The following is a 26,812-nucleotide window of genomic DNA, read 5'->3' as shown; positions in this document are numbered from 1 at the left end:
AGAAAAATTTATATCAAATGTTTTCCTTCAGAAAATAATTGATTCTATTTCTTAATTATTTTAGGCTGCTACAAATATTGTAAATCTGAAGTTTTAGGAACTGGAATGTATATAATAAAACTTTGATTTATTGTAATAGAATTTGCCTCTACATCGAAGTCTAAGAAGTTTTCTAAGAGAGATTTTAATAAGTTGTAAACATTACTTCCAAATTAGTCATTTTAATATTTTTTTATTATTTTGAGTCATCAGATTGATTACATTGGATTTTAATATTTTTTAAATCATGGTTCTTTAAATTTTCTGAAATAGTTTTGTATTCTGTTTTTATGATAACTTTCATCTTGTTCATTTGAAGAAGGTTCCATGCAAATACAATTGAAACTTTGAGTTTATTGGCCTATTACTCAAAATATAAAATTAAACTTATTAATTGAATATTCTTGAAATAGTCAGAGATTTCTATTATGATGACATAAAACAAGAGTAGTTTCACTTCCTGATAGTGGAAGAAAATTAATTATACTCGTAGTTTACTTGAGAACTTAAAGCATGTAGTTTTTTCTTCAAGTATGCTTTAGCTTATTATTTAACCACTTAAATGTTTTAGCTTGCTTTTTAGATTGTTAACTTGTGCTTTTTTATTTTTTAAATTCAAGCTAAATACATGGAACACATTGGAAAAAAGGGCAAATTACTAGACCAAGTTGATGACAGTTATGCTGGACCATCTACTTCCAAATCAAAGAGCAAATCTCCACATAAAGAACGAGAAAACTTCAGAAGCACTCTTGTTAATTTCATTATGTAAGTTCTATAAGCTAACCACTGAGTATTCTAGTTACTGGGAACTTTTTATCTAAATATGTAAGAGTTCTGTGCATCTCTAAGGATGCCCCAAAACCTTGTTGGAAAAAATAAAATGAGAGGTTGAGCTTAACCCTATTGTTTCCCACTTCTAGATATCATGAGCAGAAAAGGAACCCATGTTAATATTTGATGTTGGCTGAGAGTTCATCTGGGAGTTCTGGTTGTAGCCATGTGGCTGGTGGAAGATACGGGACAGATTTTTTTCCCCCATCTCATCTCCTCTGTCCAGATGATGTGGTGGCTTCTCTGGGATTGTGGGTCTCCTCGTGTAGAAAAGGGAGTTGGGGTGCAGTGGTCAGCGTGAGCAGGCCCAGGGCTTGCCTCGTCTGAGTTTTAGATCTATTTATGGAGAGCAGTGCAGGCATAGGCAGGGCATGTTCTTCTTGCTTATTTTCTCAGTACCCTCTTTTTCATTATGACTCTCAAGGCAAGCAGACAGCCATTTGAAAACAAATGAATTTTGTGACACATTGCAGTATGTAGCTCACCCACAGAACCCTGTTTACTGTCCCCATGTGGCACTTTAGTGGCCGGATGGCTGGCTTTGATGGGAGGATGGTGACTACTGTGTGCTTATAAAGGACAAGGGGGTTTTGTGCCAGTCCTGTGCAGCTGGATGGTGGGTGGGTGTGTCCACTAGAGTGGTTTGGAGTTTGCTTTGCCAGGCACCAGTAGAGTATTACTAGCTTGGCCCCCTTATATTGCTTTTGTGGATGAGGCATTCTAAGATCCCATAAACTGTAAAATCAACACCCCAAACCAAAGGTGGATAGGCCTCTGGCTACCAGTTCTTAGAAGCAACTTTTTCTCTGCCTGGTGTCCTTGTCAAGAGTGATCTTTCTTGATACAATGCCCTATGCCTGCCATTTCTAGTCCTTCTCTGGTTGAGGATAGAGCCCATCTTTCAGCTCCACACAGTAGTCTCAGTTTGAAATCCCATTTCACTCTGTCTATGGAATCATCTTCTGACCCACTGGGCATTAGAGTCCAGGGGCCCTGCACCCACAAGGGCAGCCATAGTTTTTGCTCATTTCTCTGCCCTGCCATTCTTTTTTTTTCTTTCTTGTATATTTCCTTTCTCTCTCGTGAGATTAGCTATACAATCCAGTATTTATAGAATGGTGTTGAGAGGTTTTTCATACAATCTTTGCTGCTCTATTGTAAGAAATAAGTTTCTTTTTAATCATTTTATGTCTTTCTTTAGTTATGCCTTTTATAAACAGGATATGGATGGACTTACTGAAATTCAGTCTTAGAGTTTCTGTACTTTAATGGCTTGTTTAACATCACTTATAGTTATTGATATTTCTTATATATGTGGGCTTAACTTCCACCAATTTGGTTTGTATTTTCTATTTACTATATGTTATCTTTGCCTATTTTTTTCCTGCTTTCTATTGAACTGAATTTTCTCTCTTCCCCCTTCATTCCTATTGGCTCAAAAGCTATCAACTATATTTCTATTCTCTTAGAGGTTCCCCTAACATTAAAACCATATATTGTAATTTATATTTTTTAAAGTTTAAAATTCATTCTATCTGTCTTCCTCCTGAATAATACAAAAGGACACTGGAATGTTTTAACTTAGCTCTGAACTTTCCCTTGCATTTTCCATGTGACTATTTATTTCTACAAATATTTCTATAATATTTTAGTTCCACAAACTCCTTAAATTCTCCATATTCTTTTTTTTTAGTTAACACTTAGATTTATGAACATGTTTTCAAATTTCTTATAAAACTTCTGGGTTCATTTTCATTTTTGCTGAAGTTCATCCCTTTATAGTTCTTTCAAGCTGTAGAGGGTAGAGAGTGGTTCTTTCAATCTGTGGAGGGTCTATGGGGATTCAACTTCAGACTTTCATCTCTATAAAGATCTCTATTTCACCTTTACCCTTGAATAAATTATTAAACTGACTACAGAATTAAATGATAATAGTGACTTGCCCCCTCTACATCTGGAAAACATTAGATTGAAAAATATTAACCACTATTCTTTAGCATTTAATTTTTCCCCCAGCTTTTTTAAGGTATAATTGAGAAATAAAATTATAATATATTTAACATGTACAATGTGATGATTTAATATACTTATACATTGTGAAAGGATTTCTACAATCAAGTTAATTAACACATCTGTCACCTTATATCTTTATCTTTTTTTTATAAGAATGCTTAAGTTCTACTCTCTAATTTCTATTATACAATAACTTCAGCAAAATTGCAGTATATCAACTATAGCCGCTATAGCATTTATTATTGTTGGTGAGAAGCCTATGTAGCTTTATTAGTCTTTACTTGGTTTGGTTTGCAGTCTGTATTTGTACTCTGTTAGCTTGTCTTTCCTTTTCATTTTGAAAACCTTCCAGATAGGCTTAAAAAAGTAGATTTATTTGACTATCATTTGCAGACCATTAAATTCGTCCATGTTAAATGTATAGTTGAATGAATTTGAGTAAATTTCTATAGTTGCACAACCTTCACCAAAATCCAGTTTTAGAGTACTTCCACCATCCACAAAGGCACCCTTATGCCCATTTCAGTTACTTCTCCCCACCACTGGTTGCCCTAGGCAATCACTGATCTGCTTTCTGTCTCTACAGTTTTATCTCCAAAATTTCATATAAATGGAATCATACAGTATGTATATATTTGAAATCCATTCATTTTATTTCTGGTTTAATATTTCTTCTTTCATTATTCTGAATGATGCCGCAGTGAACATTTGTGTGCAAGTCTTTTTGTGGACCTATGCTTTCATTTCCCCTGGGTTAGATGCCAAGGTGTAGAAATGCTGGGTTGTACAGTAGGGATATATGCTTAACTTTTTAAGATATTGCTAAACTTTCCCAGGTGATTTGTGTCTGTACTTAACCTGTAATGTCTGGCTTCAGTATCAGGGCACTATAGTCTCATAAAATGAGTTGGGAAATGTTCTTACCTCCTTTATTTTATAATCCCATTAGCAACATATAAAGAAGTTTCTAGTTTTTTCATATCCTTGCCCATTCTTTGTTTTGTTCTGTTTAACCATTCTAGCCATGCTAGTAGATATCTTGTATCTCATTATGGCTTTAAATTGTATGCCGCTAATGACTAATGATAGATAATGGGCATCTTTTCCTGTGGTTGCTTGACATTCATATAACTTCTTTGGTGAAAAATCTATTTAAATCTTTTGGCATTTTTAAAATTGGGTTGTCTGTCTTCTTTTTATTGCATTGTATGGGTTTTTTATATATTTTCTATGCAAGTTCTTCATCAGATATATCTTTTACAAATATTTTCTCCCAGTCTGTGGTTTATCTTTCCATTTTCTTAATAGTATTTTTTGAAAAGTAGACGTTTTAAATTTTGATGAAGCTCAATTTATCAATTTTTTTCTATTGTTCATGCTTTTGGAGTCATCTAAGAATATTATCCTATCACAAGATCATAAAGATTTTCTCCTATTTTTCCTTAGAAGCTTTATAAGTTATAGCTCTTAGATCTGTGGGCATGGCTTATTTCAATGTGTATGATGTTAGGTAAAGATTGAGGTTCAGTTTTTTTGCCTTTGGACATCCAAATGTTTTAGCTCCATTTGTTGAAAACATTATTCCATTGAATAACCTTGGTACATTTGTTGAAAATCATTTAGCCATATATGGGGTACTATTTCTGTTACATTGATCTGTATGTCTGACTTTATACCACTACCATGCTGTCTTGATCACACTAGTTTTATATTAAGTTTTGAAATCAGGTGGTTTTAAGTCCACAGAATTTATCCTTTTTCAAAATTGTTTTGGCTTTTCTAGGTCTTTTCCATTTCCATGTACATTTTAAGATCAGCTTGTCAGTATAAGCCAAAAAAAAAAGGCCTATATAGGGGTTTAGTAGGCATTGAACTGAATCTATAGATCAATTTTGGGAGAACTGCCACTTCAATAATATTGAGTATTCCAGTCCATGAACATGTTATTTCTCTCCATTTATTTAGATCTTTAATTGATCTCAGCAGTGTCTTGTATTTTTAATGTACAATTCTTGTACCTCTTTTTAAAAATTTATTCCCAAGTGTTTTTTGAAATGAATGGAATTATTTAATTTCATTTTCTGATTGTTCTTTGCTAGTATATAGAAACGTTAATTGACTTTTGCTTATTGATTTTACATCCTAAGATCTTACTAAATTTGCTTACTAGTTCTAGAGTTTTTAAACAGATTCCTTTAATTGCTTATGTATATTATCATGTGGTCTGCAAACAGATAGTTTTACTTTTTCATTTCCAATCCAGATGCCTTTCATTTCTCTCTCTTTTCATTTTGCACTTGTTAGGTCCTTCAATATATTGTTAGATAGAATTGGTGAATAGAATCCCCAGTCTTAGGAGAAAAGCATTACGTGCTTCACATTTATGTGGAATGTCAGTTGTAGGTTTTTAAAATACCTTTTATCAGATTAAGAAAGTTCTCTTTTTCTTTCTAGTTTGTTGAGAGGTTTTATCAGAAATGAGCACTGGATTTTTGTCAAATGTTTTTTCAATGTCCATTGAGATGATCATTTGTTTTTTTGTCCTTTATTTTGTTAATATGGCATATACTACACTAATTGCTTTTCATATGTTAAGAAACCTTGCATCCTCTCACTTAGTCCTTATGTATAATCCTTTTTGCATGTTTCTGGAATTGATTTGATAATATTTTGTTAAAGATTTTCAAGTCTATATTAATGATAGGGGACTGTACTTTTTCCCCTATCAAAATTTTTTTGAAGTATCATTGATATACAATCTTATATTGGTTGCAAATATACAACACAGTGGTTCAACAGTTACCCATATTATTAAGTTCTTAACCTCAGTAGTGCAGTTACTATCTGTCAATGTAGGAAAATGTTACAGAATAATTGGCTATATTCTCCATGTTGTACTACTATCCCCATGACCAAGTTATATTCTGATTGAGAATTTTTGTGCTCCTTTATCCCCCTCATCCTTTCCACTCCCTCCACCCTCCCCATGGTAACCACCAGTCACTTCTCAGTGTCTATGAGTCTACTGCTATTTTGTTCGTTTTGTTTTGTTTTGTTTTCTAGTCCAAAAATGAGTGAAATCATATGGTATTTTGTTTCTCTGCCTGACTTATTTCACTTAGCATAATACCCTCTAGGTCCATCCATATTGTTGCAAATGGCAGGATATCTTTCCTTTTTATGGCTGAATAATATTCCATTGTGTATATGTTCCATATCTTCTTTAACCATTCATCTATTAGTGGATGCTTAGGTTGCTTCTGTAACTTGGCTGTTGTAAATAAGGCAATAAAACATAGGGTGCATATATTTTTTGAATCAGGGATTTTGATTTCTTCAGGTAAATTCCTAGAAGTGCAGTTACTGTGTTGTATGGTATTTCTATTTTTAGTTTTTTGAGGAACCTCCATACTGCTTTCCACAGTGGCCCAATTTACATTCTCACCAATAGTTTCGGGAGGTCCCTCTTTTCCAAATCCTTGCCAATACTCATTATTTCTTGTCTTTTGGATAGTGGCCATTCTGACTGATGTGAGGTGATGTCTCACTGTGGTCTTGATTTGCTTTGCCCTGATTATTAGCAATGTGGAGCATCTTTTCATGTGCCTATTGGCCATCTTTGTTTCTCATTTAGAGAAATGTCCATTCATGTCCCCTGCCCATTATTTAAAACAGGTTATTTGCATTTTTGGTGTTGAATTTTAGGTGTTCTTTATATATTTTTGGATGTTAACCCCTTATTGGATAAATTGTTTACAAATATATTCTCTCGTACTGTAAGTTGCCTTTTTTTTCCTGCTAATGATGTCCTTTGCTGTACAGAAGCTTTTTAGTTTGATGTAGTCCCACTTGTTCATTTTTTATTGTGTTTCCCTTGCCCAGGAAGATGTGTATAGGAAAAAATTGCTCCTGCTTATGTTTAAGAGATTTTTGTTTACTTTTTCTCCTAAGAGTTTTATGGTTTCATGTCTTAGATTCAGTTCTTTGATTCATTTTGAGTTTGCTTTTGTGTATGGGGTTAGATAGTAATACAATGTCATTCTCTTGCATGTAGCTGTCCCGTTTTCCCAACACTAATTATTGGAGAAGGGGACTGTACTTTTCTTGTGCTATCTTTGCCTGCCTTTGGTATGAGGGCACTGCTGGTCTCATGAAATAAGTTGGGAAGTGTTTTTGCCTCAATTTTCTGAATGAGTTTGTGTAAAACTGGTCTTACTTCTTCCTTACTTATTTGATAGGATTTATTACTGAAGCCATCTGGACCTGAACTTTGCATTGTGGGAAGATTATTAATTGCTAATTCAATTAGTTTATCTACTATAGATCTATTCAGATTTTCTATTTATTCTTTAGTCATGTTTGGTACTTTTTTGCCTTTTAAGAATGTGTTCTTTTCATTTAAGTTGTCTAGTTTGCTGGCATAAATTTGTTTAGATAGCTTCCTTTCAGTCTTCCCACTCATTTCCAATTTTGGTACCTGCTGACTACAAGACCAGATCCTTTCCTAGGGATCTCCTAGGCAGGTGGACTTCTTTCCTGCGTGAGGTATGAGATGTGCTGTTTTCACTGTCCTCTATCTTCTTTTCATGTTCCAGAAATTTACTGATGTATCTGCTGAGCTGATAGCCCTCCAGCCTCTTTATAATCATTGGTTAAACTTACTTTACTACCATTTTCACAGGAACACTTGAAAAAAATGATGTGCATGCCATCATCTTGAACCTAAAACGTCTATAGATTTAATAAAGAGGAAAAAATCAATATAGTTCTTTCATTCTTGAGAATTAAAGTACATCATATCTTTTCCTCACCAGATAAAGTGTCTCCCACATTGATCAGTTTATTTCTGAGTGGAGTGTTTTTCTCTGTTGAAAAGAGCATGGCTGTTTGGAAGGGCATTTGGGTGGGTAGATCCTTGTTTTCAGACTTAGTTAACAGTATGATGAAGGGCAAGTTATTCTGTCTGACATTCAGTTTCTTCGTCTGTGACATGGAGATAATGATGTCATTATGGCTCCTTTAATAATAAGTGTGAGGATTAGTCATAACACATGTGGAACTTCTTAGGGCCTCACTAGCTGATCAATAAAAATCTTATTATTTTTCCCAGTGAACAGAATCTTTGCCTATAACCACAGAATGATTGAGTCATAGAGTTTTAGAGTTAAAAGTATCTTCATTCTGACTGCAAGAATTTCTTTAGCCACTTCTAAAGCCCCCAGCTTTCATCTTCCTCGCCTACTCTACTCCATCCTTCTAGGTAGGCAGTACTCAAACGGAGGGTCAAGTTTGATTCTCATGACTCACCGAAGTAGATAAGATAAGCATTTCTAACATTAAAAACAAAGCAACCTATTTATTAAGGTCAGATACTTTATAATGGCAGAATATGAACCCAGATGCCCCGATTTCTAAAGTACATATTACTGTCATATTAATACCTCTTTACAAGCAACAAAATAATGAGGTGATTACTTTTGTGCTTAGAATAATCAATCCTTCTCTCTCCAACCACAGAATACCTTGAAGGTCTTCCACCACTCCTTTATACTCATTCCTTCACTAGATAAACATTATTGAGCTGAATTTATTGTACTGAATTAAACTGAGAAATTTCTGAGATGGTGCCTTGACCCTTTTCTCTGGTCTATGTAATTGAAAGGAATAAGTTTAAGTAAAGTTCACAAAATGTTGGATTCCTGGATTTGCAAAAGGCAATCATTTAAAAGATCCATTCTGGTACCTATCTTGGTATGGTATCTCAGACATTTATTGAATAAAGCTCCAGTCTCCACTTCTGGACAGTTAGTGGGGAGGAGTGTTTTATTATACAAAATAACTCACCTGTATCTATCCCAAATGAAGCTGGGATTCAGAACATGATACATTCAATGAAAAAGAGGTTAGAGCTATCTCAGAAAAACTTGTTCTTTTTCTTGAAGATGTGAACCATGCCTTTCTGTATACTGGAGTCTCAGAAGAAGTCACAAAATGTGGCTCATATCTGGTATAGATTTTGAATTGAATTATAGCTATAAGCACTATAGTATTATATGAACAGTTGCCCAAGAATAAATACATAGTCACATATGAGCTTCTATGTCACTCATTACTAACTTGTATGGCTCTAGAAATCTGAGAAATGGTCCTCAGAAGAATGTATCTGTGTCTTTGGCAAAAATACATTTAAAGTCTTTTCCATTTAAACTCCATATTTAAAAGTAACTGTACATATTTTAGGAATAAGGAATAATGCAAGAACATTCCTATAAAATTCCAGAGAAGAGAGAGCTTGATTTTGTAGTAAAGAGGAAGAATGAGTAAAGCCATCAAGAATAATGTGACCTCTGAACTAGGTCTTGCAAATCACTTCCCATTTAACTATCTATGAATAAAGAGAAAGTCTTTTGGGAGGAATATAGTACCAAACAAATATGTGTGCACTTTATAAAATGTTCAATAACTCATTTTTTTCTTATGATTTAATAGAAGACAGTTCTTGATGTTTTTAAATTCATTGGTTTATGTTTCAACTGCCCTTTATGTGCATTTGAATAGTGTGGTTATCATTTTCTTAGGCAACAAGATGCTGTCTTAGACTCAGATGATCCTGATGAAAGCACCCTTCCCAAACTGACCACTTCTGCAATAGAGAAAGACATCTTGGTAATGGGCTATTCCTTGTCAGTATAATTCAATGGAAAGGAAGCACTTGAAGATACTTTTATACTTTTGAGATTATTCGGTGCTTCTCCTGTGGACTCTGTGGATGTAGGAGTAAATACGGAGTTTCATAAAATTGTTCTATTGGATTCATGGAGGAAATCGTTTCTCCCTTGCCACCTGTGACCACACTCAAAGAATCTTAAATTTACTTAGGATTACTTTACTTGGTCCTTTTTTTAAGCTGTCCTCAGTTTTGTACAACTTTTACATGTCTTTATTCTTCTATGAGAAATTGAATACTGTACACTTTACAAAGTATATTAACTTACTTTAGAACTACCAATTATTCAAGTATTTCAAATACAGAAGAATTTAATTGTAACTATCAAAGACTTTAGCATTGCTATTGAAAATATTTTGATTAAATTTTTTTCTAATTGACATGTGAAAATATGTTGACATTTAGCATCTATTATCAGAGAAATACTGTATGGCTTAAAATGAATATTTAATATATGCATTTAATAGCAGCTGTAAAGTTACAGTGTGGAATATTAATGGGCCTATTAGAAATTTCCTAAATCCTGTCATATAGTATTTCCAAGGTTAATGTATCGGAATATTGATGCACTTGCAGCTTATAAGATCTACTCCTGGTCATCAATAATAAAAGGACAAAAACTAACATACCAAACTTTCACACATTCAGAAACACTAAACTCTACTTCAGCATGGGCTCTGCTCAGTATGTTATACATTTGGTAATATAACTTGGTGTTTTCTAGCCCCTAGTTATGAACTAAGAGAAGAGCTTTAATTTTCATGAAATATCATATATACCTTTTTAATTGAGGAGATCTCAGATAATGCCTACATGAATTGCACAAAATACTTTGATTTGTAAATACTTTGTTCTCCTAAAACTTTAGTTTTTCTCAGTAGTTTTATTTTTGATAAACACACTTCTCTTATCATAGTACTAAACCTGTCTACATTTCTTGGTTTTCTTTATATAGAGATATTACTATTACATTCACCATGGAATTGACACAGACCATGTTGCTCCAATGGAAGATTCTTGGCTAGAGCATGTGTTGAATTTAGTCCCCCAACATCTGAAAGTCTTCACTGACAGCATACTTGAATTATCTGATGAAATGAGAGAAGATTATCTTCTTAGTGTAAAAAAGTCCATAGGTAAATCTGCATTTCTCTTTGTTTTCTAATTTGGACATGTGTCTTATTAAAGAAAAGTCTTTTAAATGGAAAGTTAATTCCTATACTTGAAACTATTTATTATACTTATTATGCTGTTTCTTGCATTGCTGTTTCATTGCTTAAGATCTTAGGTAAATTTCATTAAAAATGTACAGCAAAAAATTTAAAAACCAGTTTTCCTTTTTGTAGGGTTATAGCCCCTCAACAAAGGAAAGAACCAAAGAAAGTTATAAAAATGTTAACTATTTAATCAATGTTAATCTTACTGATAGCATGAATTAGAAGGTGATTAATTATACAGTTGTTGCTATGGACCAGCGGTTGGCAGACTATACAGCTCACAGGCCCAATCTGGCCCACTGCCTGTTTCTGTAAAATTTTATTGGAACACAGCCCTACACATTCATTTGCATATTGCCTATGGATGCTTTTGAGATATAAGAGCAGATTGAGTAAGGTATGATAGGGGACTTCTGGTCACAGAGTTAAAAATATTTACAATCTGGCCCTTTATAAAAAAGTTTTGCTGCTTTGCGGTATCCAATAGATTCTAAGATTAAGTAATCATCAGAATTATTTTTAAAATACAGATTTCTGGACCCATCTGAACCAATCTGTGGAAGCAGGGCCTTTCAATGTGTACTTAAAAAAAAATTTCTCCAATTGGTTGTGATGGTAACACACAAATTTGCATTTTAGAAAGAGCATCTTGAAAGATAAGCAGGAGAACTAGAATTAACTGTAAATTCAAGATGATGGAACACAGAAGTAGAAGTAGTTCGCTTTACTGGTTTTATAACAAGATTGTTTTGTGCTTTTATGCAACTTAAAGGGACCAACAGGAAGATATTATCTCTTCAGTGAAAGGAAACTAATGCTCCTCTGTATTGTTGACCTTCAATTCAACCACAACTGTCTTTGGTGGAATAGCTATAAGGGAAAATGTTTATTATCATTTTCAGATAAAAGGACAGGGATACATTGTTAAGAAAGGGAAGATGTACTCTCAAAGACACAGGGTCATATATTTTCTCAAGTTTTTTTTTTACTTTCATGTATTTATAAAAGTACAAGTTGCTTATTGTTTTTAAAAACAAAATAGTTTTATTAATTGTAGTAAAATTTGTTTTGTAACTGCTTGGAAATAAACTATAATTAATATAAGGTTATTTATCAGAACTTTACAATTTTCTTTTAGTTGATTTTGTTTTAAAAGATCCTAGAGAAAAAGAAGATGATAAAAAAGCAGATGAACTTCTACCACATCGTGCTGAGTAAGTGATCAGGTTTCTCTAAGAATATTGATTATGTGACCATTCCTGTATCTGTGTGTATGTGTGTATTTATATACCGGTTACATTTTCTCATATATATGTTTGTGATTTACGTACTTCATATATACAACTTACTGCTCTTACTATGTTTATTTATGTAGTTAAGCCCTAATATTATGTACTACAAATTGCCTCGTAGATGGTCAAACAGGCAAACGAACACCTAGGTGTTTAAAATATAAGAACCCTGGAGAAAGACTTTGTTACAGATCTTTGTCTCTCCACAGCTACCACCACAGGCTTCAGATATAATAGGGACATAAAAGCTGGGTGGCAATATAAATGTTCAGCAACACATTGGGAGTACAGTAGAAAATATGTATATATAGGGTGCATTTCAATTGATTGCATGGATTAAGGTATAGAATATATAACGGGAAAATGCACTTGTTACGTATTTTTCCTAAATTGATATGTTGGAATTATCTCTTAGTTTGAAGAATAGAACTTACATTTATATGATCCAGCAACCAATTCAGTTTTATTTTGTTTCCTTTATGTCATTTAAAAGTGCCTAAATTGTTTCCTATAATGACCAAGTAAAGAAAAGAAAAAGCAGAAAGTCCAACACATCTTTTATGGAGAATAGCTTTTCTCCTGCGGAAAGACAAAAATCATCTTTTGTAATTGAAAAGGTGGTATGGCCACATCTGAAAAAGTAAAATAATTACTACATAATAAAACAAGACTAAGGGTTTAAAATCAACAAGAATAAAATAATTCTAGGCATAAAATGTAAATGTTTAAATATACATTGAAAGATGAAGATGAAACATCTTCAATATAAGAGATGACTTCTCAAGTCACAAGAATTACAGAGTAAATGTCTTTAAAACATTTGTGTTTGATTTTGAAAGTGATCTTCACACATTAACAGAGGCGAAGTTCAAGGGGATTTCCATAGGCAAAATGCACCATATCCTTAAAAAAGTTTTAAAATAAAGGAAAAATTTCAGTGTTTCTTGCCCTGAAATTAATAAAATCTTTCAAAATGTATATGAAACATAGCTGGCTGTTTCTAAATTTGATTGTTTTAAGTTACTTGTGGACTTAAGTACTTAGAGAAACAAGTCACCTTATGTGTTAGAGATTCAAGTCTAAATTCATATGCATAAATTATTATCCTGAAATTATAGTAAACCATAAGAAGTATGATATTTATATATTTTGACACAAAATTTCATGTTTTGTTATTGACTGAGGGATATATTATATTTGCTTTTGAAATTAAATCATTTTTACTCAAAAAGTACATTGAGTATAAAAATCCTTTCTTTTAATTTTTAAAGAAAACAACTGAATATTTTTTTCTGTTTTCAGAATGGAAATCCTTCCAAAACCTTGGAGGAAATCTTTTTTAGCTGCAAGCAGTTATATTAGGGATCACTTGAATGCAATGAACCCTACAATGTTGGCTGTGTTAGACTTGTGGCACAGTACTTTTAAGTGAGTATTTCTGGCCTGCCTTAGCTTTTTTTAAAAAGAGAGATGAAAGTTATTTTATTACATCGCAATTACTTCTCTTACTATTTTAACTGCAAACTTAAAAAACCCTACATATTTGACATAAGTATTTAAACATTGTTTTAAATAAATAACATGGAAGTGAAGAGAGTAAAAAGTCAAAGTCCAGTTAACATCAGTCACCATATATAATTACAAAAAATTCTTTTTCTTATAATGAGAACCCTCAAGATCACTTTCCTAGCTACTTTCAAATAAGTGAGCAATACAGGATTATTAACTATAGTCACTATACAGTACATTATTTCTCCATGACTTACTTCATAACTGGAAATTTGTACCACTTGGCCCCATTCTCCCATTTTGCTCACCCCCTCACCTGCCTCAGGTAACCACCAGTCTGTTCTCTAAATCCATGAAATCAGATTTTTGTTTGTTTTTTAGATTCCACATTTATGTTCTTGCAAGTAAGAATTCATTATTCTCTTATGGCTGAATAATATTCTACTGTGTATATATGTCACGTTTTCTTTATTCATTCTTCCACCAGTGGACATTTAGGTTGTTTCCATGTTTTAACTATTGTAAACAATGCTGCCGTGACCATGCTGAGTGCATATGTGGGTTTTCAAGTTAGTGTTTTTTCCCTTTGGATAAATACCTGGAAGTGGAATTGCTGGATAATATGTTAGTTCTATTTTAATTTTTTTGAGGAACCTTCATACTGTTTTTAATAGTGGTTGCACTACCTATGCTATATAAGGGTTCCCTTTTCCCACATCCTCACCAGCACTTTTTTCGTGTCTTTTTGATACTAGCCACTCCAACAGGTGTGAAGTGATATCTCATTGTAGTTATGATTTGCATGTTCCTGATGATCAGTGATGTTGAGCATCTTTTCATGTGCCTGTAGGCCATCTATATGGCTTTTTTGGAAAATGCCTATTTAGATCCTCTGCCTATTTTTTAATCAGGTTGTTTGGTTTTCTTTGCAGTTGAGTTGTATGAATTTTTATATATTTTGCAGGTTAACCCTTATCAGGTATGTGATTTTCAAGTATTTTCTCCCATTCAGTAGGTTGCTTTTCATTTTGTTGATGGCTTCTTTTGCTATGCAGAAGCCTTTTAGTTTGATTTAGTCCCATTTGTTTGTTTTTGCTTTTGGTATCAGATCTAAAAAGTCAAGACCCATGTCAAGGATGAGCTTACTACCCAAGTTTTTTTCCTGGAGTTTTATGTCTTCAGGTTTTATGTTCAAGTCTTTAATCCATTTTGAGTTAATGTTTGTGTATAGTGTAAGATAGTGGTTCTATTTTATTCTTTCGCATGTGGCTATCCAGTTTTCCCAACAGAGGAAATTCTTAAATGAGTAAGCTATGTATGTAACAAAGATCCATAGCATTGCAATCAGAAAAGGGGTTGTACTGAAATCTGTTGACTGGAGTAAACACTGTGTTTTCTAAAAAGATCAAAACCAGACAGGTTTGCAAGATTCTGACACACTGGGTCTTAATCGTTAAGTGTGAGAATTCCCCCTTCACATGGCTCCCTAATATCCAGGATTGCTTTCTTTTCAGAGAGGGTGCAGTGTTTGTTTTAGAAGCAGTGGACCATGTAAGCTTCGAGCTCTCTCTTTTTCTGTATTAATGATTACAGTTTGAAAGCAAAAATTAGTCTAAACTATCTATTAAGTCCCAGTTATTTCAACCTTTTACTTAGTTTTTCATCTTTTCATACTTTCATAATATATTGTGTTCCTATTGAATTTACTTACATTCATTACTTTAAAAATTAGAATATCTCATATTCTTAAATATTTGATTTCATGAAACACAAGTATTAATAATAAAGCCTAGGAATGTCATATTTTTTGAGATGGGGTCAATTAGCAAAAATACTAAATACAAGAAGACTCATAAATTAATTACTGTTCACTTTTTTGTTTTGCAGAAAATTACGTTTAATTGACGTGGAAGAATTTCACAATCGCCAGGATGCATTAGAGCTGTCAAATTTTCAGAGCACTGTAGTGAAACACATGGAAACTGCCAAAGAGACTCTACTTAAAATGTAAAGTTTTGAAATTTCATGTAGGAAAACATAATTTTAAAATGTGTTTGATAGGACACTGCATTTTAACTGCTTTTAGAAAATCCCATTTTAACAAGTTTGTTATCATTTCTGTTTGAGAGTTAAATGTGATCTCCTTAACTGCCTTGGTCTGTAATGTCTATCCAGATGCTCTACATAGCATAGATTATGCAGAAACTAAAATTATTATAACTAATGGTTAGTTTTTTTCTAAATATCTGGTTTCTACTTGTGCTCTAAGAGTGGAGTGGGATACGGGGTTGGGGGCGTTAGCAGGTGAATGATCACCAACTAATCACTTGCCAGATTTTTGATTTGACATCTATTAATACATGTAAAGTGCTGTGCCTCTTTCTTTACTTTTGGTTGGAGGATGTGAGGGAGTGCAAAGAATGATTGGGTGGGGAAAATATATTCTATAAAGGAGTTTGCAATCACATTTGGAGGTGAGACTTATCAAATGATAATTAAACATCTTCTTAGATTAGCCCTTCAAAATGGAATAAACACATATTGATGCTGGTGCCAGACAATGTGCTCTGAAACAGTACAGAAAGATTATCGTTATCATGAGTTATTAAATTACTATAAATAGTACATTAAAATAAGATCAAATTGAATTAACAGAGGGCCTGAAACTCTAATACAGCTTCATGATTTCTAAGAGTTACTTAGAAATAAATCTTGATAGTTTAAGAAAGAATCTTTATCTTTTTTCTTCTCCAATATGTTAGAATCAAATTCTTTGTCTGACATTACTTGAAAAACTTTAGGCTCTTATTTAGTATTATTATTTAGTTAGCATAAACAAATAGAGAAGGAATACAGAATGAAACCACATAGTTAATTGCATCATAAAACCCCATAATTAATTAAGAAAATGATCTCCTAAGGACAGAATAAAAATAAAATTTCTTGATCTATAACTGCAGGGTTATAACCCAGGAATACATTACTATTGTAAATTTTAGTAAATTGGGTGTCAAAGTACAGAGTAGAGTACAATCCTGATTGAATAATTTTGCTGAGAGAAGTAGATTGATTAGCTGTACCTCTTGATGCATCCTAATTGATTCTAGAAGAACCCTCTGACCATATTTTAAATAATGAGCCAGAATGTGTTTATCATGGCTAACAGGTGGAATATCAGCTCACCACAGCAGACAAACAATTAGCATATGCTTCATTATGACATCTACCCTAAACTCAAATGTCTTCTTTTAGTCCTCATCCTGTGCTTCTACTCAGCAGTTGCTGTGGTTTATCAGCCCTGCCTTCATGGCTAACAGGTGGAATATCAGCTCACCACAGCAGACAAACAATTAGCATATGCTTCATTATGACATCTACCCTAAACTCAAATGTCTTCTTTTAGTCCTCATCCTGTGCTTCTACTCAGCAGTTGCTGTGGTTTATCAGCCCTGCCTCAAGAAATATGTTTTTCTGACCCCCCTTTCATTCTTAGTTTCTTGATTATTTTTATCATGAAATAGTGTAGATTTTTGCCAAATGCTTTTTCTGCATCAATTGGGATGATAATGGGTTTTTCTCCTTTATCAATATATTACATCAATTTTAATATATTGACTCAACCCTGCATTCCTGAGATAATTCCTACTGGTTCACAGAATGTAATTATTTTTATATGCTGTTAGATTCAGTTTGCTATTCTTCTGTTGATGATATTTGTGTTTACATTTATAAGGGCTATTGTAGTTTTCTTGTGATATCATTGCATGGTTTTGGTATTATGATACTGGCCTTATGGAATGAGTTAGAATGTTTTCTTTGTTCTTTTTCTTTTTGGAAGAGTTGGTGAAGGATTGGTGTTAATCTTTTAAATGTTTTGTAGAACTCGCTGGTGAAGCCATCTATTCCTGGATTCTGTACTTTTTTATTTTTGGTTTATTTATTTATTTAGTTACTATTTATTTATTTGCTACTAACTCAGTTTCTTGTTATATGTCTATTCATATCCTCTATTTCTTCTTGAGTCAGTTATGGTGGTTTGAGCTTTCTAGGACTTTGCTAGATAATTTGTTGACATGCAATTGTTTATTGAACTTCCTTATAATCTTTTTTATTTCTGTAAAGTGAATATCAATATTCTCTTTTTCATTCCTAATATGAGTCTTAGATATAGGTTTGTCAATTCTGCTGATCTTTTAAAAAAACCAGCTTTTGGTTTTGTTGATTTTTCTATCTTGTTTTTCTATTCTCTATTTTGTTTATTTCCACTCAAATTTTAATTTTTCCCCTTCTCCTTGTTTTTAGTTTAGTTTGCTTTTCTTCTGATTTCTAGTGGAAGTTTAGGTTATTTAATTAAGGTATTAAAAATTTTTTTAACATAGGTATTTACAGCTATAGATTTCCCTTTGATTTCTTCTTTTTTGCATGCTATGAGTTTCAGAATATGGTGTTTTCATTTTTATTTATCTCAAATTGTTTTCTAATTTCCCTTGTGATTTGTTTTTTGATTCCCTGGATATTTAGGACTCTGCTGTTTAATTTCCACATTTGTGAATTTTTGGAGTGTCCTTCTGTTACTGATTTCTAACTTTGTATGATTTCAGTCCTTTTGTATTTATTGAGACTTAGGACAGCAACTATTCTTGCTTCACTCTCAGAAACATCTTCCATGTTTTAATTGTCACTATGACTACCCTTGGGAGGCCCTTTTAACCTCCCATGTAGGCCAGAGGAATCTGAAAATATTACCTAGTTCAGTACCTTTGTCTTGCTGACAAAATAAGTCCACATTCCTTAACCTGCTTTTTAAGGTCCTCGGCAACCCAGACCTAACCTATCTTCCATTTTTAGTTTTGAAAAGACTTTCACCTTGGGTCATGCCTCTAGAGATGGCCATGTTAAATTAAACAGAATGTAACTTCTAAGACTGTAACCATACCCTACAAGTGCTAAGTATCTACCCAATGGGTAAATCTGAAGGCCCTTTGTTCTCCTTTTAAAATAATTATTGGTTTTAAAATAGCTACTCCTTGTTCTCATCTATGAGATAAATTCTATGAAAATTTGAAAGTCATTCAGTTGCTTTTCTCTTACAGTCTGTGATTTTTATTGTTATCATCTTTGCATACATAGTTGTATCATTTTGAAGTAGAGGTTAAGGAGATTAAAACAGAGTAAGAACCACTTAAATTCCATCAGCAAAATATTATGGTTCACAGTATTTACAGTACTTAATGTAGCTCATAACTGGAGAAGCTTCTCTTCTATCCTTCCTTACCCAGCCCAAATGATGCTTCTTCCATGAAATCTTTATTGTTACCTTATCAAAAGGGATCTCTTCCTTTTGAATGCCTGTAACACTTTATTCTCTTTTGATTCCTTCTTTTAAAATATTTATTTTTGTGCCTTTTTTCCCCTCCACTAGCATATGAGCACTTTGAGTACTATTTTGTAGCCCAAATATTTTGTGCATAGTAGGGAGCCTTATGTTTGAGACAATGACTGAATGAATAATTTTTAAAATGTATTTTATTCCTTTTCTTGTCCTATAGCCCTAATCTTATTCCATCTCTTGCCTGAACTACTAAAAGCTTTTCAATAGCCTTTTTTAATCTAGCACTTCCCTTCCCTACTTTGTATTTGCTACTTGTCCTCTTTACCTGTTGTTTTAATGGTGACAAATTATTGCAGAAAGATCTGCTGCGGCTTCTTTTTAGAGCCTGAGGCTGTCCCAAGTTCATGTGTTTAGCTCCCAAGTTCTACAAAAGTCCTCATGGGTTTCCCCACTTAATTCTTCCTATTTCCTTGTCTGTTATCTGTTATAGACAGTAGAATGATCAAATATATTAGTCCCACCCACCTCACCTATTTTTATTATTCTACTTCTACTTCAGATCCTTTTCTCATCATCATCCTCATTTCATTTCTACCCAGTGTTCAGTGAAATTGCAGTCTTCACTGTAAAACCTGTCTCCATTAGTTACATAGAAAATTATGTCTCTATCCTTTAGCTTCCGAGTTGTTTTTCTGCTATGACACATTGCTTTACTGAGAGGAGGGATGACGTTGTGTCTTTGTATATCTCCCGTGGCACTTCTCTGAGCACACAGTAGACACTAAGCCTGTATTTGTTGAAGGGGTGAATACATATATTTAAAACTTAGATCTCTCTTGGAGCATTCAGGCAACTCCTAAAATTATACTGACTCTCTATTTTAACTCATTATCTCTTATGAAAGAGGTACCAATATTCCTTAATTTTATGGTGTTGGACAGTGGTTTTTACAACTAAAAACTTCACTTGTTATCATCATGATGTATCTATATGTGAATTTCACTGTTACCCTTTTATTACAAGGATACATCCACACTTGAAACTGTTTTAAATCAGTCTTTCAGGATTTCACATTAAGGGGCATAAGGAAATAATACTTGATTTTATTGATTTGCATCTTATTTTCAAGTCATTATGAAGCAGATAGAATGCCATAAAATACCAAGTGGGTTGAACCACATAAGGCCTCTCTTGGTTTAATCAGTTATTCACATTTTAGCTTTGAACTAACAAATTCATTCCCTGAAGAACATTTCAGCAACAGGAGTATCTTGTAATATCCAATAAAATTTGTTGTCATATATATTTAGAAAGGGCAGGAATCATAGTTCCAGGAGTTAAATTTATGTTTGTCTCACAGTATCACATCATTGAGTCATTTTCTATTGGCTATGTTTAATTTCTTTTCCCAGGAGAAGTTAAATATGCTGGCACTTACATTTCAGAGAGTGTATAATACCACTTTGCAATATACCTCTCTATGGAGACCTTTGGATGCCCAGAAGTTACTGTAAAGCTTCATGTAAAAGGAGTAATTCACTGCAAGTATTAACTTTTAAAAGTCTTTTGTTCTTTCAAGGTGGTTTCCAGAAGTGCAGAATATTTATTACCAAGGTAATAAAAAAAAGCAATTGCCAACTGGTGACAGCAGCACCAAGCTGGAATCTTTTTTCAACTGTGCCGCTGCACTTATGACCTCGCAGCTGCAGGAGCTTGCTCTGGTCTCCATGCAAGATTTCACGGACTTAATTGTGCAGCCCCTGGTAAGTATGGCTCAGTCACCCCAATATTCATTGGCTACCTTATTTGTTTTGCACTTATCTGTTTAAAAAACAGTGTCAACCTGCATACTCAGAATATATGAGTATAATCACATTAGTAAGGGTTAGTAGAAATAACTGGAAAGTCCTATGATTGGGAAATCTGGGTCATGATGGCTGGGGAATATTTCCATAAGCAACTCTTTTCTCCTGGAAGAGGGTCTGTTACAGTATGAGCAAGGCCTGAGAAACTGAAATGCTCTTCTCTTGAGCTCTTTCTTGCATGATTCTAGAGTCCCACTGCTATGTGCATCCTCCTTTTTCTGGAACTTTGACCCATAGTTGGCCTAATGGATAATATATACTAACGAGTCTATCTGGGCATTGCTCTTGCTCTTTTCAGTAGAGCTCCTCTTTGGCTTAACTGTCCAGGCCATAAGAGGAAGGATGAGTTTCCTTGTATTCTAATTGGAACCAGTGCACTCCAGAGTCTATCACGATTCAAATGTGTATGGATGTATGTGTATGTGTGTGTGTGTGTATGTATATCTATATATGTATATATATATATAATTTCTTTTGCAGGATTCTGTAAAAGCTTTTGAACATCCAGGTTTCATCATGAGGCTGATTCTTGATAATGGCACTATTAAGTTTGAACCTGAGTTCAATGACTATATCGACATCCTTCTGAATGTTTATGATATGATGATTAAGGCCATCAGTTTTGTGCCAAGAGTTGAGACAAAATTGTATTCCAAGTGGGTAAGTAACAAGGATATCCTGATGGCTTGAATTGCATGATGATATTCACTTCAAATAACTTGTAAGATGTAGATAGATATCCTCTGCTTTGCGGAATATAAATGGCCTAATAACATTTGCTTATAAGGAAGTTTGATTTAAAAAAAAAATACTCTTGTGCCCGGTTTCTTAGTCCAGTCTTCCTTTGGACTCAGCTAAAAACTTTGAGGGGAATGAATTAAAATTGTGAGCAGGTTTGAAGCCGTCAATGAGTGCTCCTGTAGACCCTGCTGCAACTTCTGCTATATTTTTTCAGCTCTGTAAAGCTGTCCTCCTGTTGATTACCTCCTCATACTCCTTTTTCCATAAATAGTAGTGTCTCTGTGCTTGCAAATCACAGACCATACTTCTCTCTTTGGCTAAATATTTAGCGAAGCGAAGCTGAACTGTGACATTTCAACAGTAGTTATTACAGTCTAGTATATGAAATGAACATATCCGAAAATTCCTTAACTTACAAGGTTTTCATGATTTGTTTGAAGCTTTCTCCTTTTTTCATTTTTAAAATAGTTTATGAATATTTCACACATACAAGAGTCCAGGAGACTAGTGTGTTTATACTACTGTGTTGTAAGTAGTAATAAAGTTAACACCAGCATACCTGCAGTCTAACTTAAGACTCAGAGATTTACTGATACCTTTAAGCTCTTCCCACCCTCCATTGCCCCACCCTGTTCACATCCCTTCCTTCTACCTTCTAGCAAAAGAAGCACTATCTTGAATTGTGTAGTTATTATTTTGCATTTTAAAGATAATTTACTATATGTCTATATATATCCCTAAACAATTTGTTTAGTTTTTCCATGTCTTTGTATAGGTGGAGTCATCTTACAAATAATCAGTGACTTGTTTTATTCTACTTCACATTACAGTTATGAAATTATCCATTTTGAGGACATTATCTTCTTTATAGATTCTAATTTATTTTAATTTCTAATTTACTTTTCTAGCAATTCCACTAAGTTCTTTTTCATATAGGCCTAATCATTTTTGATAGACTCTTGTACTTGGTCATATAATCATTACTGGTTTACTTCTCTGTTTATTGATCTGACACCTGCTTCTGGTGTTTTAATTCTGTGCGTTTTTGTGTGTGACAGAACTTTATTTAGGGAAATCTTTGAGACCTTGGTTTGAATTGGTTCACCTGGAATTTGCATATCCTCTGGACAGGTGCTCAGGAGGCCTGTGCAGACCAAGGACTAATTTTGTAACAAAATTCTTGGCTGAGAGCTTCGTAGACAACACTGGCAGTGTGGATGCTTACTCAATTGGGATAAGAACAAGCTTGTGGTTACAAATTCTTAAGATGACAATCTTTTTTCTTCTCTACCAAAAAAAGCCCAAACAGCACATTTTTCCTTACTTTTGCTCCATCATTCTAAAGTTCTGTCGTACCTGTTAGCATTTCTGAAGTTTATGTCCCCAGAACCCTCATTTGAAGTTGTGACACCTTTCAGTGTTCTTGGTTTTATGTGCGCCTATCAACTGTGACTTCCCACCTTGCTCAGGCTTGAGGCTTTGTTTCCTGACAGCCATCCACCCACCCATCCTCCCACCCCGCCACATGTGTGCCCACCTAGCTCATTAAGCGACTCATTAAGCAAAGTTTAGACCACCAGGGATCAGCACCATCTCCAGAGCAGCTGCTCACTTTTGCACGCAATTGCCTCTCCAATCATGCGTCCTCTCACGTTTGGCCCCTTAGACTTGCCAATTATTTTTCTTCCTTAGCTGTGCATTATAAAAATTATATTTAACATTTTTTTCCAGCATATTTATGTGTTTTGAACTGAATAGCTGTTTTCAGGATATCTGTTGCCATGTTGCCATAAGTAGAAGTCTCTCAAGAAATACACTGTTTACTTTTTTTTTAATTCCAATTCATCTATTATATCATTTTCTATTCATACCTTACCCTTTTTTTCAAGACTGATTTGAGGTAGCCTTTGAAACAGACAAATACAGCAAGCTAATAAGAGTTACTAGACAAAGCTGAAAGTGGAGAAAATTATTATAATCATTTAAATGAATGCAGTTGCCAAGATTTTATGGTTATGAAATATGGCTCTAAGCTTCCCAGTTTCTAAAGTGAAAAGGAGAATATGACACGTTTTAACTAGGATTAAATAGTCAAATTAGATTGCTCAGGTATTTTTCCTAATATCAAATTTTGAGAGAGAGGTCTTACATGAGGCATTACACATGGGGTAATGGTTCTGAAACGTTATGTGTCAGCATCACATGGAGATATTTTTAAAACATAAATCTAAGGATACCCACCATTACCACTCTTTGTCCCTAGAAGTGCCGATTCACAGTGACAGATGGAATTTAGAAATAGGTACTGGCAAAATATCTCTAGATGGTACTGGCAATCAGTCAAGTTTGGAAACAAGTCCTATAGAAGGTACTTTGAGTAAGATAATTGGTCATGGTCTCAGGGATCTTTGACAGCAACTGTAGAAAGGAATTCTTATAGCTGTTTCTTTTCACAGTCTTTGATAGAAGCTGAAAGTGAAATTAAAATACACTTTTTCTCCCTTGGAAGGCAACCCTGAAAGGGGCTAAGGTCCTGTGAGTCCAAGCACACCACTATCTCATGATCTAGTTTGACATGCTTTCAAACACTGGAGCTGTCTAATACAAAAATATCATTTCTCTTAACTCTTGATAAGAACTGATTTGAGTTCATATTAAAAGCATACTTTGTAATATAGTTCTGAATTATGTATCCAGTTCTGTTTTAAAAGATCTATATGCTTTAGAAATTAGGCTGTTAATTTAAGAAAACAGTCCATAATATTAATGAGCTTCACATTAGATCCAATCATCTCACACTGCATACAGTAAATAGTATAGATTGCTCTATCCCGAAGTTCGTTTTCAGAAAAGATGACACTCAGCACCTACTGAGCCCAAGGGTGAGGTGGTATTGGTGGTAGTTGTGCTGGTGCTAATGGAATTCACTAATGTCCTGAAGCATCTAGTTCTAAACAATTTGATTTCCTGAAATGCCCATAAATGGGGCACAGAAGGCAAGTGAACCCTGGATACCTCAACAAATTGATTGTCAAAGAAGTCCTTTCATATTGTCAATCTGAACACTGTAGAGTATTCCCTACAGACAGTGATTTTTGTTTGTTATAGTTAAAAATCCATTATTCTGAACAAGAAGGTCATACATATTTTTAAGTGTAACTTGGTTCAAGATAACAAACCATGTAAGCACATTTACTTGCCCTCTTACTTGAAAAAAGGAGACAAACTGTTGAGATTTGCTTGCTTATTTAAAGTCGTTGTGTGCTCCATTATTCTAATGCTGATAGCAGAATGAAATTTTACAACTAAGAATTTCAGTGTGGTCTAGTTGCTGTTCACAGAATCAAAGATCAAAGGTCAATGAATGAGTAAAAATTATTTTTTCTAGATAGATTACTCCTCAAGATGAAAAAATACTGTGATCAAAGAGTGTGATGATATGACACTGAGCTGGTTCTAAATACAAATAATGTACAGTGCAAGCACTGCCTTACAAAGCTATATATACAGCTGTATAAATAAGGTGTGGATTCTGCTGTTTTTATATTTTCTTATTTTGTGTATATCTTCAAGTAACAGTTGTTTCATCCATATAGAAAAACAAAACACAACTAGGTAGTCTTAAAGAAAAAAAATTATATGAAATCTAGATATTTAAAATACTGCTGTGATTAGACTAAATCTCTCTTTCTGTAGAGATTAGAAAATCAAAAAGAATTTGTGAATGAAGAAATAACAATACAGTAAGATTGGCATTTTTATGAAGGTTAAGTGATCCAGTTATCTTAATTTAAGGTATTTTAAAGACTAATATTTTTTTTCCCTTTGTTTAGGAAAGTAAGTGTAAACCAACAACCTTGAAGCCTGTAATTCTGGATGAAATTATTGAAGCTCACAAAGAAAAGGTTAAGGAAGTGATACTGAGAGAGAGCATGGCACCGAAGGAGCACCTCAAACTCTATGACAAGTATGATTTCTTGATTAACAGAAAAGCTGAGCAAGATGCTGATGCTTTTCTTGCAGAAAATCATAGTTATGAGAAAATAATAGAAGAAATTCGCAAATACCAAAAACTAATAGAGGATATACAGTACACATCTAGAAAGGTAAATGACCCATTTTGTACAACTAGTCTCTGTCCTAATGCTCTTTTTCCAGTTTTACTAGGATGTATTTTTAGTTCATACAGCAAAAAAATTAGGCCATTACTATCAGCAGGAAAAATATTTACTGAGACTTTGCATGTGCAAAGCACTGTGGTAAGATCTGGATATATGGAGGTGGCCAAATGGACACAGTTCTTACATTCATAGAGCTGAGAGTCTAGTATCACAAAACTTATTTCTGTTTAGTAGCAGACTGGTATTTAAAATGTTCTTCTTTTGTCTTATTTTTATATTTCCCAAAATTTCTACCATAAGCATGCATTACTTTTTTGTATAGAGCAGAGATAACATTTAAATTCCAACTACCTATTTAAGAGCTCAATTCTCTAGTTTTTATATCTATATTGTCCTAAAATAGAATTGGTTTTTGAGATAATAAACTCCTCAGGGATATTTGCCCAAAAGATAGTTGTAAAATATAAATGAGTATTTAGAAAACCCTTCCTGCATCACAATAAAACAAAACAAAAAACTCAACTCATTAGATCACATATGCACAAAAAATCAATATTATGAGAAAGGCAAAATTGTTATTTTCTTCCTATTCATGTTTATTAAACTTTTAATACTTAACACTGCAGACCGTTCGTTTAGGAATGTTTGAAATACGCTGTGAAGAATTAATCAGAGCTCTGGTGAAGCAAGCAGACATTATCTGTGGAAAATTTATAGCTAAAATGTTCAGCAATCATCAGGAAGTAAATACAAGGTATTTATGTGCTGTCAATTATTATATTTTCCATGGGAGGAGGGCTGTTAAACAGAATCAACTATCATTCATCTAAAGTAATGGATTAAAGCAGTGTCATAAACGGCCCAAAAAAGATAATGTCACATTTATTTCTATTGGTTTCAAGTGTTATTTTCTGATAATTGGTATTATTTTTTTCACCGCAATTGTGCCTTCCCAATTGTCTGAATTAAGATGGTATTAAAATGTGTTCCCATTTTGTTTGCACAAGTCTAACTTCAGATTTTTTTTATTTGTATAATCAATACACCAAGTGGATTTTTAAGGTAGATTTATGCAGTTATAATGTGTCCCTCATACATGGGTCCCTCCAGTTTGGAACTTCA

The 26,812-nt window shown here is 33.6% G+C and overlaps 1 protein-coding gene across 5 annotated transcripts in view; it reads left to right on the top strand.

The window, feature by feature from the left end:
• Window positions 1–26,812, top strand: part of DNAH7 (dynein axonemal heavy chain 7) — a 224,646-nt gene that overhangs the window by 13,674 nt on the left and 184,160 nt on the right. For 4 of the 5 annotated variants that reach the window (XM_057503726.1, XM_036927893.2, XM_036927891.2 and 1 more), the window contains exons 5-14: window positions 660–807; window positions 9,465–9,552; window positions 10,569–10,749; window positions 11,969–12,044; window positions 13,425–13,550; window positions 15,519–15,638; window positions 20,543–20,726; window positions 21,309–21,488; window positions 25,403–25,675; window positions 26,317–26,444. In XM_057503726.1, coding sequence (XP_057359709.1) covers window positions 660–807; window positions 9,465–9,552; window positions 10,569–10,749; window positions 11,969–12,044; window positions 13,425–13,550; window positions 15,519–15,638; window positions 20,543–20,726; window positions 21,309–21,488; window positions 25,403–25,675; window positions 26,317–26,444 — 1,504 coding nt within the window. Of the gene's footprint in view, window positions 1–659; window positions 808–9,464; window positions 9,553–10,568; window positions 10,750–11,968; window positions 12,045–13,424; window positions 13,551–15,518; window positions 15,639–20,542; window positions 20,727–21,308; window positions 21,489–25,402; window positions 25,676–26,316; window positions 26,445–26,812 lie in introns of those variants that run through there. The other variant, XM_036927897.2, reaches the window with a different exon arrangement.

The sequence above is a fragment of the Manis pentadactyla genome, chromosome 6 (genome assembly GCF_030020395.1).
Source record: "Manis pentadactyla isolate mManPen7 chromosome 6, mManPen7.hap1, whole genome shotgun sequence".
Taxonomy (NCBI): domain Eukaryota; kingdom Metazoa; phylum Chordata; class Mammalia; order Pholidota; family Manidae; genus Manis; species Manis pentadactyla.
This window is presented reverse-complemented; position numbering and strand designations above follow the sequence as displayed.